Source organism: Lipophrys pholis (genome assembly GCF_963383615.2).
Source record: "Lipophrys pholis genome assembly, chromosome: 13".
NCBI classification, from domain to species: Eukaryota; Metazoa; Chordata; class Actinopteri; order Blenniiformes; family Blenniidae; genus Lipophrys; species Lipophrys pholis.
The window spans coordinates 6,629,583-6,645,668 of NC_137632.1; the positions used below are offsets into that span (position 1 = coordinate 6,629,583).

General features: G+C 39.4%; 1 protein-coding gene across 1 annotated transcript; it reads left to right on the forward strand.

Annotated features, from left to right (window-relative positions):
* The first annotated feature begins 6,961 nt into the window (after positions 1–6,961).
* Positions 6,962–12,082, forward strand: commd6 (COMM domain containing 6). The gene is made up of 7 exons (XM_080478013.1): positions 6,962–7,246; positions 8,604–8,659; positions 9,379–9,444; positions 9,552–9,628; positions 11,079–11,247; positions 11,324–11,476; positions 11,549–12,082. Exons 1-7 carry the CDS (start codon positions 7,222–7,224, stop codon positions 11,597–11,599), a joined length of 597 nt encoding a protein of 198 aa, XP_080334139.1. The 5' UTR covers positions 6,962–7,221; the 3' UTR covers positions 11,600–12,082.
* The last annotated feature ends 4,004 nt before the right edge of the window (positions 12,083–16,086 follow it).

A 16,086-nucleotide genomic window follows, 5' to 3' on the forward strand; every position in this document is an offset into this window, starting at 1 on the left:
AAGATGATCAGTAAGATAGTGATATAAAGACATTATTCCATGTGGCATCAGAGAGCTGAGGGTTGGGACGCCACACCAACATGCTCCTCTGGTCCTCCTCAGTGTGGCCGGCTGCGCCATCTGGGAGAGAAAACAACGGTCAACGCTGAGAAACCCAAATATCTTTATGTTTTTAAACTGTGCATCACTACACTGAGATGATAGTCGGCCATCATTTCTCTCTTTCATACTTCTTATTGTGTGAATGCTGAAGGCGTTCACCCATTAGTGATCAAAATCTTTATTGTTATCTTATTGTCATCTGCAGTGCCAGGCTGTCAGGCTCGCAGCTTACCTGGCTTGAACTCTGGGAGCTGAGCCTGGTTTTCTTCTCCCACTCTGATCACGCTGCCTGTGGGGAGAGAAGCACAGCGTGAACATGGGCTGTTTTGTTTCCTGCAGTGTTACAAGGCCACGGATGAACTGGACTGTTAGTTGCACTGTCTTCAATGTCTTTCTGTCTTTAATGGTGTTTTCTCTACTGGCTCATCAGTGCCCGGTCATTCTTCGGGGACAGTTTTTTTATATTTTGTTACTGGGAGTTGGGGTTGGTGGTGTGTGCGTGTGTGTGTGTGTGAGTGAGTATCCTGTACAATGTACTTTTACATATTGTTATTTCTAATTAATATTGTATAGATTTTCCACATATCTAGTATATGTCCATATATATTTAGTATAGTATCATATAGCTTTTGTTTACCATTTTCATAATGGTAAACAAATTGAACAAGTACATCTAAATACATTTTTAGGAATTACTTGTGATTAAAAGCTCAGTTGGAAGCTGCATACAAATATCCTGAAGTCAAAATGAGCAAAAACAATATTGGCATAATGTGTAAAATCAGATTATTATTAGATCAAAAATATAGCTCCCTCATTCTTCCATATCTGAGTTATGGTGTGGAAATATGGGGAAATAATAAGAAAATAAACATTGATCCTATTGTAAGGCTATTAGACTCATAAATCAAGCTGATTATTATGCTCCAACAAATCCTCTGTTTGCCAAATCAAAGGAGCTAAAAAATACACAATATTGTCAACCTTAATACACTGGCATGTTTTTGTGTCAAATAAATGTCAGTGCACCTCCTGCTTCAATACACAACCGAGGAATCAGGATTCTGCAGGATGTGATGATGTATCGCCATAATTCACGTCATCAACTATATTAAAATGTTCCACTACACTGTGTTATATGTACAACGATCCTTCATTTAACTCTTGTATACTACTCACCGGGCTGATCTATTTTTGTGAAGTAAAGAAGTGGTTTAACTAAGTAATGTTTTGGCAAAGAGCAATTCAAGAAGAGATTGTTAATGTCGACAAGGCTCTCCTGTGTAAATAAAGACAAATGAAATGAATGAAGAAGTGCTGACTATTTTAAAACTACAAGGGGTACTCTCTATGGAAACTGCTGAGGTAACAGGTTTCGAACAGGCTGCGAAGCTTTCTGAGAGATGTAGTACTGTTATTGCTAGAAGGTCCAAGGAGAGTTTTTGTGACGAGATGAAAGGAGATGACGAAACATGCAAACATTAACGCCCCAAAATCGAATCGATCGGTCCTTTGGGTAGTTTTTGCGCAACTTTTGTAAAATACATGCAAACCGATAAATAAATAAATAAATACATGCAGACAAACACAAAACCTTCTCGGCCTTTCTTCCATTGTTAAAGCAGGACTACATGTGATCAGGCTTTTTAGTTTGCATTATGTGTGAATAAATAAAAAATAAATAAATAAAGAAGAATAAGACGGGAACCAGCTCTGATTCGTTACAAACGTACATAGCATTTTAGAAAATGGGGAAACTCACCACAGACATTATAAAGAATAGACGCCGCATCGACTACTACGCCCTATTGACGCTGGTGAGCGGTGGGCCGCCATCTTGGTCCGGTCGCCCGCTCGAGCGATGACGTGTTTAAACTCTTGGGGCTTAGTGTCCACATATGTGGACAGCACTTTTTAACTCCTATGTCCACAATCGTGTCGACAGCTTAACTGGGGGTGTTATAAATTTGTTTGTCAGTACCGTCACTGCCATTTGGTGGTGGTAGAAGAGTATTACACCCCATCAACAAATTTGAAAATGGCAGCCAGTACACCACAAGAGGCTGCTGGCAGCTCCAAGCACAAACATCGTCCAGGTAAGAAGTCCTGAAATTTTTTTTGGTTGATTTTGATTTAGAGAGTAATAAAAGTGTTGTACCTTTGTTACGAAATGCAAATTTGATGAAAAAAATGTGAGTAAAATAAGTTATTATGATGCTAAACATGAAGTACACGTACGTGTACATGGGGACTGAAGCTCCTCGAAACAGCTAATATTCTAGAAAGTATACACACATGTAGAATAAGAAAAACTCTATTTCTGGTCTCAACATTGACCCAATCAGATAAATATTAAATAAATAGCCAAATTTATACATATATTAGTTGGACTAAACATGTTATTAAAAATGTAATATGCTAGTAAATTCATGTATGTGTGTTAGCTTACAGCTAACTCTGATGTAGCTAAAAGGCTGTTGGCTACATTGTCCTATTGAATTAGATTATAAATAAATAATACACAGATGCATTCTAACTCCATAGAAACATTTCAGTGATTTTTATTTTATTTTGTTTCCATCTTTTATTTCCAGAGCGTTTGTCTGTGCAAAAAGCATTGGAGCTATTTTGGTCAATGGATGGAGAAAAGTCAGATTTGGACTTGTCCGAAAACGATGATCCAATCCTGAATGAAAACTACCAACCATCACCTAGCAGAGTATCATCATCAAGACGAAACTGATCTAGACAGACATGGCTGGACACCACTTGAGTTTTTTAAGCAGTATATAGATAGAGATTTGATGACTATGATTTCAGAATGCTCTAATGTTATGTCTCTGTCAAGGAGTGGGGACCCACTTAACATGACAATTGATGAAGTTTACCACTTTTTTGGAGCCTGTATTTTGATGTCCTGCATCCGATACCCAACCATTAGGATGTACTGGTCCAAAGCCTTGAAAATCACTGCCATCACTGACAAATTCACGCGTGCCAGATTCTTCAAACTGAGGGGAGCGATAAAAGTGGTGATTGATGATGATGTGCCAGAAGAACTGAGAAGGCTGGACAAATTCTGGAAGGTGAGGCCTTTTCTGGATCATATTCTGCGAGGCTGCCAGTCTCTGAGTCGACCTGATTGCGCATCCATAGATGAGCAGATGATTCCTTTCACGGGAGCATGTCCATGGAGACAATATCTGCCAATGAAACCAAATCCAGTCGGCATAAAGAACTTCGTCTGTGCTACAGCAGATGGCATCGTGCTTGACTTTGAGCTTAATCAAGGTACAAATGTGCTGATCGAGAAGGTAGAGGAACCAGAGGGCATGGGTTTGGCAAGCTTAGTCATTGAGCGCCTGTGTCAAACTCTGCATCATGGCACTAAAGTGTACTGTGACCGGTTCTTCACCACCATCAAGGGTGCGCAACGAATGATGGAGAAGGGGTTCTACATGACTGGTACAGTAATGAAGAACAGAGTAGCTGGAGCAAACCACAAGTTACCAACTGACAAAGCCATGAAAAATGCTGGAAGAGGAACCTCTTCAGAAGTTTCTGCTGATGATGGAAAGTTGTGTGTAGTAAAGTGGTATGACAACAAACCAGTCCTGATGATGTCTGTTGTTCATGGTGTACAGCCAGAAGACACCTGCCAGCGCTGGGACAAGAAACTGAAACAACATATCACTGTCTCACGACCAAGCATTGTACGCCAGTACAACATGAATATGGGTGGAGTGGATTTGATGGATAGAATGATAAGTTACTATCGCATGAGCACACGTACAAAGAAGTGGACATTACGGATGGTAATGCACTTCACAGATCTGGCTTTAGCCAACAGCTGGCTACTGTACCGCAAAGACCATGCAATATCTGCTGGACCAAAGACAAAACCCATCCAGTTCCTTCAGTTCCGTATGGAAGTGGGCAAGATCCTCTTGGCCCAGCATCACGGTGCAGATGCAGACCTTTCAGAATCTTCAGAGGATGAAGATGGGGTCAAACGTCATGTAATGGAGTTGTCCCATGTGTCGGTCCGCAGAAGAGCCAATGCCCACCTCCCAGAGATGATCGGCCTGAAGAACGCAATGCGCTGCAGACAGCCAGGATGTACTGGAAGAACCCGAGTGCGTTGTGTGACCTGCAAAGTGTTCTTGTGCATGCAAACTGAGCGCAACTGTTACTCAGCCTTTCACTCATAGGTGATGACAGTGATTTCCAGGTGTGTACTTCTTCCGACAGTGATTGTAGCCTTTCACTTATCATTTTTGTTACATTACTCACGCATTGTTTCAAGCGCTGAAACTGAATATCCAAAAGTGGAAGAACGTTTTTCTTTTTGTTTACTTATATTCACTAAGATCGTTACAGTAGTAGGCTGATTCAACAGTGACAGTTAAAAATGCTTCTAAGTTTTGTGTTAAATTTTGTTACAGGCATACAGTGTCATCCTGCAAAAGGCCTGGTTGTTGTAACTGTTCAAAACGGGCAAAAATGCAATATTTCTTATGTTGTTTTTACTCTTTGATAATCATAACTTGTCAAAGTATTTGTATATGTGTTATTAATACATGCTAAAGCAGTCAGGAAAAAACTGCTGTGTTCAAAGTGGAAATAAAGAGTTTTTTCTCAGCGATTTCTTAAGTTGTCTTAAATGTGTTTTATGGAAATTCGGACCATGCGTCCACATATGAGGACGTCATTTTTCTCTAAAAGTGCATAACTTCAAAATATGATGCTTTATTTTTATTCTAATTGGGTTCAAACAAGCCCAATTAGCAAAGAGAAATAACATATGCATGTAAAAAAACTGCTTGGGCCTTAAGAGGTTAATTCAACTTTATATATATGGCACCAAACTGTCATTAGTAGGTGCTTTTTATTATTATTGTTTAGTAAACAATAATAGAATGTTCTGATTTGTTATATATGACATGTAAAACACACACACACACACACACACACACACACACACACACACACACACACACACACACACACACACACACACACACACACACACACACACACACACACACGCGCACATGGAAGTTGAAAAATGATATGAATACATTATAAACCCATATACGTATAAGATACAACAATAGACAAGTTATCAATCAGAATCAATCAATCTAGTAGTTTTTCTATTTTTTATTAATTCATTTCAGACATGACACTTTTCATGTGTACAATCACATACTTAAACCAATATCCATATAGTCCATATATATACATGATTATATTATAAATAAATCATAGCATATGAAAAATAATTAGGAGAACATAGGGCTGCGGTGTTTGAAACAGCCCTAACTGTAAGCTTTAGTCAATAGAAAAGTCTTGAGTTTAGCCTTAAAAGTAGAGACTGTGTCGGCTTCACAAACTGAAACTGGGATCTGGTTCAACATGAGGGGAGCCTGAAAGCTCTGCCTCCCTTCTACTTTTAGAAAACCTCGGGACCTCCAGTAAGCCAGCGCTCTGAGAACCAAGTGTTCTTCTGGGGAGATATGGGACTAACAGTTCTTTAAGATATGATGGGGCCTGGTTGTTAAGAGCTTTATAAGTTAGAAGGAGGATTTTAAATTCTATTCTAGATTTAACAGGAAGCCAATGAAGAGAAGCTAATATTGGAGTGACGTGATCTCTGATGCTGGTTCTTGTCAGGACTCTCGCTGCAGCATTTTGAATCAACTGAGGACTTTTTAAGCAGTTATTGTTTCACCCTGATAATAAGGAGTTATAATAGTCTACTCTTGAAGTAACAAATGCATGGATTAGTTTTTCCGCATCACTCTGAGTCAGCATGTTCCTGATTTTGGAAATATTACGTAGGTGAAAAAAGGCAGTCCTGCAGATTTATTTAATGTGGGAGTTGAAGGATATATCCCGGTAAAAAATTAAATAAATAATAAAAATAAGTCCCAGGTTCCTCACAGCGGTACTGGTGATCAAAGTAATACCATTTAGTGTTACTATATCTTTGGATAATTTCTCTCTCAGATGTTTTGGGCCAAATATAATAATTTCAGTTTTATCCTAGTTCTGAAGCAGGAAATTACGGCTCATCGAAGCCTTTATGTCTTCAAGAGAAGCTTCTAGTTTAGAAATTTGGTTATTATCGTCTGGTTTCATAGATAAATAGATTTGTGTGTCGTCTGCATAACAATGGAAGTTAATGGAGTGTTTTTTAATAATATTCCCTACAGGAAGCATGTATAAAGTAAAAAGTATAGGACCTAAGACAGAACCCTGTGGAACTCCATGTTTAACTTCAGTCTGGATTGAAGAGTCATTGTGAACATGGATGAAGTGGAACCTGTCTGATAAATATGATCGGAACCAGTTTAGTGCTGTACCTTTAAGCCCGATGATGCGTTCTCGTTTCTGTAATAGGATGTTGTGATCAATAGTATCAAATGCAGCACTGAGATCTAACAGGACCAGAACAGAGACCAGTCCTTTGTCTGAGGCCATTTAAACTGACGTTTAAGACTAGCGCCCCCACACTTCAATGGTGAGGACAAGAACTGCATGCAACTTTATTAAAGTGAAAGAGTGAAGAATCACCCTCATGCACAAATATAAATAAATAAACATAAAGCCTAATTTGACACATGATCATGATAAAACTGAAAACAAACAAAAAACAAAAAGGAAATGCACAACAGCATTTCACCAATATTGTGAATAAAAACAAAAACATTTCACAAATCCCCCCGTTCCCCCCGCAGTACGCACTCTAGGTGGACGGTAAAATATAGAGGACTCGCAATGGAATTTGTCTAATAACCAGCAGATGGCAGCAATACGCCGGTGTTGTGCCTGGTCTGCCCAATCAAAAGAAGAAGAAGAAGAAGAGGAAGAAAAAGAGCAGACTCTCCGGTGCAGTGTGCGGCGCTGTGTGTATTGTACGTCACTATACACGAAGAAGAAATACCAGGAACTCTCTTTTTAAAAGAGAAACGTTGACTTAATTTTTAGGAAAATCTGTCTGTTTTCACAACAAAACAGACCTTTTTCAGGTTAAACTGCTCTCTGAAAGAAACACGGTTTTACTGGATCCCACAGGCACGCAGCTGCGGCGGAGCAGCCTGTCTGAGGAGGAAGATGCCCGCTCCGGAGGAGTCATGTGGTTTGTTTTATGAAACTGTTTTCACGTTAGGATACACTGAAGAAAACATTTGGTCACTGAAAAAGCTTCCGTCAGTCATTGAGGGAGTTTAGCTGTTGTAGCATATGTCCATAGCAACATTTTCTTTAATTTATTGTCGTATCAAACTAACCTGACAGCTTTGTGAAAAGCCCCCAGAAGACCTCGTCTCATTTTAACCCCCATAGAAAATGATCAATATCGTTAAATTAGTCATTATTGTCTCTCAACATGTATGTATGTATGCATGTATGTCATAAAAGTTAGTACAGGCCTCACATTTCTGCAAATATTTTATTATATCTTTTCATTGGACAACACTGAAGAAATGAGACTTTGCTGCACTGTAAAGTAGTCAATGTACAGCTTGTATAATAACTCAATACACAGCCATTAATGTCTAAACTGTTGGCAACAGAAGTGAATATGTGAGGGGTGTACTCACTTTTGTGACCTACTGTATGCATGTATGTGTCTATAGGTTTATATTCAGCCTATATCTATCCATGTTATTGTATATAGTACCTATTATTGGCTCATAGTCAATGTACCAATCATTTCCTAGAAACTGATATGATTTCTTAATATAAAACTGCTCGTCAATACTTGTGATATTATACTTGTAATAAATTGTTACATTTAATTTTTATTAATACTATTACAGTTTGGGACAAAATAAGAATATATAATATACCAGTATGAATATTAGTTAATATTTTTAAGAGTTAAGGGTTATGACTTGATAAGTTTAAAGTTCTTCCTACTTTTGAACACGTGAAACCACAAAGCAACAAAACCTTTTCTTTTTTTGTTGTTTGGGCATTTATTTGTGCTCCTTTTATCAGCCTATGTTTTGGTCCCCCCCTTGGAGGGGGCGTCGGATCCAAAATCACAATAGGATATTTCCAGAATTACTGTAGACCTGAAATGAATCATTGGTTTTATTTCTAAGACTTATGCTTTGTATGTTAGTGAGGCTGAGTGTGTGCACCAGTGGTAAATTCACTGAAATCTATTAGTTCAATCACAGATAAACATGGGGATCTGCTGATTTTCTGAAAGAAACCTTAAAGGCTCCATAGAAGAAGGACTGAAAAAAACAGTTATTTGTAAAGCATGTTTCTTTACATGTTTCAGATATTAATTGAACCACTGCTTGTTACTTATTTGCTCACATCTGGAGTCATGTTGCATTATGTACAGAATTAAAATGACCTGTTGTGATTCCCCAAACTTTGAGAAATAATAATATAATTGCCACAACCATGCTTGCATGATGACACCACTATTTCGCATCATGAAATATATTTAAAACCTTTTCCTGTCTTTTGTATTTCAGACATCAATGTTGTGGACAACATCTGTCGGCTGTCCTCAGATCTGCTCGCTGAAGCGGTGAGTAAAAGGCCAATTTCAAATGTTTGTACACCTTTAGAAATGCATTTATATAAAATCTTAACATTACTCATCTGTGTTTGTAACTCAGATCATTAGAAAAAGACGCATCAATGTACAGCGTACACCTTCAATAATATTAAGGTTTGTGACATGGATCACAATGTTGGCTATTAATACCCTCTTTTACTCACAGTACTATAATGAATTTATTATTTCAAAGTCATTTATAGCTTCTTTTTTTTTTTTTCTTTAAATGACCTATTTTATATTTTCCACTCCAGGAATCATTTTGTATTTGAAACAGTAACAAGGTTTACCTCAAAATGTTAGAAGTTTTCTCCCCATATTTGAATTCAATCATCAAACGTCCAATTTTCTTCCCCAATATATTACTGATAACTTATATCATTGAATTTGTCAAGCTTTTTTTCATTATAAGGTATGGAAATCAACAGTACAGTATCTTAAAACATTATATTTCACAAATTTTTAGTTAGTTTTCACTTCTTTTTTTTCTTTCTTTTTTTTTTTAACTTGATTTAATTTCTCACATGAAGAATTTTCTGAATGCTTGAAATATTTAGGTTTTCATGTACTGACTGTGGGTTATATTCACGAAACAATTATCTTTGTGCACAAACCCCACAGGATGCAGCGTGCAGTTGCTTTAGAGGTTTTGAATTCAATTCTGGTAACTGATCTTCTCATCTCCACAGTGTCAGCACATCCTGAGTTCTCTTCAGGGCCAGACCAGCGGAGTAGATTCTGCAGAAATTTCTGACGTGAGTCAGTGTTTTCCCTAGAACTTCATTTTTAACTTATCGGAACCCATCTTCGTGAGTTCCTCTTTCGTGACTTCTTTGTTTTTTTTGTTGTTTTTAATGTGCAGAGATTTCTGAGAGCTGGAGTCAGGCTTGGTCATGATTCTCTCCAGGACATGATCAGATTTCTGTTGTTAACATTCAGGTATGTTTTACACTCGCGTGTCCTATCCAAATGTATTTATTGGGCATGAGTTCTCGTTTTTTTTGCACACATCTTATTCCATTTATTTATTTATTTATTTTTTTTGAATCTATCAGATGTGTTAATCAAGGCGAGAGAAAAAAAACAAGACGAGTTTATTTGTGGAACACAATGAGGCAACAAAGAGCTTCACAACAACAATAAACGCTTTGCTATTCTAAATCATGTTTCCTATACAGCATTTGTCACAGTGTTATTGAATAAAGCTGAGATAAAACAAAACATATTGGCAAAAAAAAAAATACCACAGTTAAGTGTGCAGTTTTAGTTAAAATGATGATCTCATCAGTCTTGATTTAAAAGGAACTCAAAGCCGGAGGCATTCTGCAGAAAAACTCAACTAAACAGGGATTTCACAATCAGAAATGTCCATTTTCTTTGTGTATTCAACTGCAAAGTGGTTTCATGGTATACAAAATGACATGAATTATAACAGAAACTTTATGCAAAGCTCCAGATGTCTGTAGAAAAACCAATAGTGGGCCCTTTTTCTGTTATTTAACTTTTTATTTGAAAAACCAGAACACAGATTATACGTGTTGCCACCAGTCCTTTACACTGAATGAAATAGTACCGAAAGGTGAAATATGTAAATTGACGTCAATAAATGAATAAACAAAAAGTACAAAAGAAAAGCACCAAAAAATTGTCTATCCTGTACACAAATATCTGAACTTACAATAAAAGCAATCATAATAGATACAAATGAATACATAATAGAAATAAAGACAAACTAAATGATTATAATAACAGGTTTGTACATCACTATATCAACCCAAAAATAAATCCACCTCTCCCGTCTGACTGTATATTTATCCCCTGTCATCTGCACCTGAAATAGTAAAAAACAAACAAAAACAATAACAGCCATACCGCCCTAAAACCGCCTGATCTCAAAACGAAAGGCCCTGACCACGTGGCGTTCACTGAACACAGCATTTCGCTGTGCGTTAATAAACTCTGCATTGATCATCGGATGACGGCGTGACCTCGTGACATGAGCAGGTTGGTCTGCATGGCGTCACACTGCATTCCGTCGTCACGATTGGACGAACTCCAGCCGCTGTTGGATCCCGTCTTCAGTCTGCTCCATCAGCAGCTGGTTTGTTTAGGTTTGCTGTCACGCGGCACTCGGACCTGAACCTCTGCTGCATGTTCACTTATTAAATGTCATATCAAACTGGTTTTAGTGGAATGACGCTCTGATGCTTCCGACTCCTGAAAGGTCGGTATTGCGGATATTTATTGTTCCACTGACAGTGAGCCGCTCTGTAGCTGCTGTGGCGGGGATGTTACGCGGTGTTACATTACAGCAGACATTTAAAAGTCAAAGAGTTTTTTCTTTCGTCAGCGACAGGAAGACTCTACCTCTTTTTTCTCATTCTGACAGGTCGGCTGGAAAGAGCAACGTCTCCGCAGATGAACTCGTGTCAAAGCTGGAAGAAGGAAATCCCAAGTGGTCCAAGTCTTCCCTTCAGGTGTTGCACAAGTCCTGGAGTGAACATGGTGCTTCAGTTCATGCTCAGCAGGAAGCTCGGGTTATGCTCAGCGTCGGCCAGGTACGTTTACCTCCAATGCAACAGTCGCTGCTCCTTCAACACGGACAATGGGTTGTTTTCTTTGTTTCGGCTGCAGTTGGTGGACATGCAGTGGAAGCTGGGCATGGCCGTGAGCTCAGACACTTGTCGCTCTCTAAACTCCCCGTACGTAACCCTCCTGTTGAAGATCGCCAAGCCCTCCGGACAGATTATCCAGAGGTCTCTTGAGTTGACCATTCCTCAGTTCCAGGTTGGTATTTGTGTCTGTGACCATATTGTTGACGAGATCGTTGTATTCATCACTGATGCTTTTTCTCTGCAGAACTTTCATAAGCAGTTCAAGGAGATGGCAGCTGTCATGGAGACCGTATGAAGAAGAGCTGGACGCAGGTGTCTGATGGATGATTTATTATTTAATGTCCACGCAGCTTTGTGTCTCTTTAATTCTGCCATGTGCACAACCAGTCAGATTAGCCTTGACTTTTAAACATTATTGTGTGTTTTTCAATATAAAAGGCTGGATCTGCCTCTCCTTGATTGATCCAGCAGTTTTCATTGATATATTTCACTTTCACACAGTGTGATCTAATGTTTTTAAGTGTCCAGTTTTCGTTACAGAATATCTGTGATGTGCTTTAGATTTCTCACGTGCTGTGGCTAATCTGCTGCGTTTGTGCTGCTTGACTGTACTGAATGTAAATATATTTCCACGATGACCATGACAAGTTTCGACGAGCTTGCTGCACAACACCCTCTCTTATATAATTCAAATGATTTTTTTTGAATTTCATGAGTTACTTCTCCCTCTTGTTATAGTCTGTAATGCTGGTGAAGTAAATAAAAAATCTTAACTTGAGGTGTTCTCAGTGTTTTAGTTGTGCTGGTTACACTGGATGAGTAATTTAAGTAAATTCATAGAGTGCTGCATTTATTCCAGTGAGGTTTGTTTAAATGGCGCTTTCATAGGTGCTGCGTGAGACCAGGAAAAACTGTAAAAACCAAAATTGTAAAACAAAATATACCCGTTTGTGTTTCAAATATAGTATTCTGCAGGTGTGAAAATAGTCTGAAAGAAACTACATATAGTTGATAAATTATTGAAGCGCTGGTATAATTTACTTTTGATCTTAGAGAAAAATAATTTAGCATTTAAATCTAAACCTCGTTAAGTTCTTGTCAGTTCTTGCTCACTTTTTGCTGACACTGCATTTATGAGGCTGCTTATCATAGATTTTATGTCTGTTTACAATGTTAGGCATTATTTTCTGACCCATTAAATTATTTCTAATGATGAATAATTTTATCTCGACCCTGTGAATCCTCTCGAGTTAACATTTACCTGTGGGAACCTTTGTGGACAACCTAACTAAACTATCAAACAGAACCGAAAACATCAAGCCGAGCATCAGTGATAATTCGTCTGTTTTATGCAGAACTTTTCTCCTCAGCTGTGTCGCAAAGTGCTAACAGAGCAAATAAACCCGACAGGAAGTCTGCAGATTGTCATCCAAACATCTTGCTTCGTCAGTCCTTTGCTTTCACATGCCTCAAATATGTTTCCCTTATTATCATTCTCGACTATTTTGACTGATTCTTAATATACTTCATTGAAAGAAAGTGATGGTAGTGTTACTGACTGAAGCACAACACTTTTCTATCACTGTAGTGAGCAATAAATAATAAATGTGAACTTTTCCCTGAACATTTAAGCTCTGCCTCACAGTAATTATGCTCTTATCCATTTATATTTTTGGTTAACTAAATATATAAAATTTTACCCTGCCTTCCTCTATGGTGTGTACCTTGGAGGAAGGTGAAGTCACATCCTCATGGAAATAATCTATAACTTTTGAATAATTATAGTTAATCTACAGGTGCATCAAACAAAAATCTGAATACATGGGAAATTCCATTTTTCCTTCAATTTATGTCAAACAGAGAAAATTCAGCAAATTTTTTATCCGTTTTACAGAAACATGTGTTTATAAGTATGTTATTAAAAGAGTCATCTTAATAAGTGCTCTATTCACTCGCTGTTTAAAAGTACAATCATTTTCATCACTGAGAGCCTCTCAATCTAATAATGGCAAAATCCTTGTAATGTGGTTTATAAACGGACTGTATTTCAATGAAGTACACACACACACACACACACACACACACACACATATATACATACGTATATACAGTGGACAACTTTTTCCACCTTTAATGTGACCTATAACCTGTACTATGCAACTGAAACACAAACAAACCTTTCAGGGAGGTGAAGTACAAATAAACAACTGAGATAATGAGGTTGTACCAGTGTGCACACCCTCTTATGACGAGGAATGTGGCTGTGATGTCGCATTTAACCAATTACATTCAAACTCGTGTTAAATTGGAGTCAGCACACACCTGCCACCATTTAAAGTGCCTCTGATTAACCCCAAATTAAGTTCAGCGGTTCCAGTCGGCTTTTCCTGACATTTTTGCAGCCACATCTTCCAGCACAAGCCCCGGTCCACAGAGAGCTTCCAGAGCATCAGAGGGATCTCGTCGTTCAAACATATCAGTCAGGTGAAGGGTACAAAAGAATTTCCGAGGAATTAAATACAACGTGGAGCACAGTGAAGACAGTCATCATCACGTGGAGAAAATATGGCGCAACAGTGCCATTACCAAGAACAGGACGTCCGTCCAAAATTGATGATGAGACGAGAAGAAAACTGGTCAGGGAGGCTGCCAAGAGGCCGACGGCAACACTGAAGGAGCTGCAGGAATTTCTGGCTGTGTAGCACATGTGACCACAATCTCCTGTCTTCTTCATGTGTCGGGGCTATGGGGTCGGGTGGCAAGACGGAAGCCTTGTCTTACAAAGAAAAACATCCAAGCCCGGCCTAACTGTGCAGAAAGACATTTGAAGTCTCCCAAACGCATGTAGGGAAAAGTGTTACGGTCCGATGAAACCAAGGTTGAACTTTTTGGCCATAATTCCAAAAGAACACCATACCTACAGTGAAGCATGGTGGTGGCAGCATCATGCTTTGGGGCTGTTTTTCTTCACCTGGAACTGGGGCCTTAGTCAGGGTGGAGGGAATTATGAACATTTCCAGATACCAGTCAGTGTTGGCACAAAACCTTGGGGCTTCTGTTAGAAAGCTGAAGATGAAGAGGAACTTCATCTTTCAGCATGACAATGACCCAAAGCACACAACCAAACCAACAAAAGAATGGCTTCACCAGAATAAGATGGAGGTTTTGGAATGGCCCAGCCAGAGTCCAGACCTGAATCCGACCGATCATCTGTGGGGTGATCTGAAGAGGGCTGTGCACTGGAGATGCCCTAGTAATCTGTGAGCTTTGGAGCAGATTATTCTATCAAGATGTGCCACACTGATAGACTCCTACGCAACAAGACTGGCTGCTTAATACAAGCCAAAGGTGCTGCAACACAGTATTAGTTTAAGGGTTGTATATTTATGCAACCAGGTTATTTTAAGTTTTTTATTTAAAATTTTTCCCCTTTAAAGGTTTCAATTTGTTTTTCCATTGTGTTGTGCAGGTTATGGGTCACATTAAGGGGGGAAAAAAGTTTAATTAATTATCTCTGTGTCATTTCTTTTTACATCACAAAAACCTGGCATTGGAACAGGGGTGTGTAGACTTTATAGATCCACTGTATATATATATATATATAATTCTCAGAGCTTATGTTTATATGCTACTTTTAATCACGTTCAGATTTTCAAAGATGCATCTGAATGTTTGCAGCGGTTTGAAGACTCTTTTTGTTGTTTAATCACAACTTTGTGCATTTGAAACACATGAGTTCATAAACCTGTAATCTTTAAGCATTCAAGCTTCAACTGCATGCATACCAGTGCAGTGGGGTTTTCTAAGCTGTAAAACTACTGACTGCTGCCTCAGTTGTGAGGTTATATATGGCCAGGGTGCTATTTTGGGAATGGGACGGGTGCTTGGATATTTAAGACGTGTGGTGGCTGGAAGCTCCACTGATGCATCACAGTACTAATACTATGATTCAGCAAAGCTTATTTGTAAACACTTGTGTCTTGCCTCACTGAAGTGTTGCATTATGAGCGTCTCCATATTTAACATGATGTGTTTGTTTTTCCTGGGGACCAGTAGTATTACTATAAACTCTAAACAGGGGGGGGGGGGGGGGGGGGGGGGGGGGAACTCCAGTCGTAAGGGCCTGAAAAGACCTTTTCTTTCCACACTGGCCTGGAAGAGAGTTTCCATTTAACAGCGCGTGTACCGTGGAGGAAGGCGGAGTCACGTCCTGTCACGTTTCACACCGCGGCTCCGTTCTCCGCGCTCCCCCAGCACATGGGACGGCGGGGCGGGTTCGTCAGCGCGCACACAGCCGCTCCGCCTCCAAGGCGTTGTGGAAGAAAGGATCCCAGGCGAGAGACTGCGCTAAAAGGCGATAAACACGCATCAATGTATGTATTGTATTGTTCTCCGGGGCAGACGGACGGGAGCGCTTCAGCCGAGCTTATGCGCCGCAGGATTTCGGGGTCGGGACGGTGTCGGTGCGCCTGCGCTCGTGCGCCCCGGAGCGACGCACCGCGCGTCAAAGGACGGCAGATTTCTCCAGGAGGCTTGTGTTTACACAGGAGCCATCCACAGCCACGTTTTTAGGTTGGGGCAGTGCAGCAGAGGGGTGTTTAGTGTTACACTCAGGGCCAATGCAAACAGAGCAGGAGAACAAGCCAGGAAATCCAAGTAGATCTGCTTCAAACCTCTGAAGGGAATAAATCGGACACATTTTTTCTTTTCTTCTAAAAACACATTTGGATAAAATGGAGAGCACATGTTGAGCATGATGCGAAACGCTTCCTCATGTCAACT

Bases quoted from the DNA above. Each gene is read 5' to 3' on its own strand.
- commd6 (XM_080478013.1), top strand. From the start codon at position 7,222: ATGCCCGCTCCGGAGGAGTCATGTG. The intron at 7,247-8,603 runs GTTTGTTTTATG...TTTGTATTTCAG, and splicing joins CGCTCCGGAGGAGTCATGTG to ACATCAATGTTGTGGACAAC. The intron at 11,248-11,323 runs GTACGTTTACCT...TTTCGGCTGCAG, and splicing joins TTATGCTCAGCGTCGGCCAG to TTGGTGGACATGCAGTGGAA.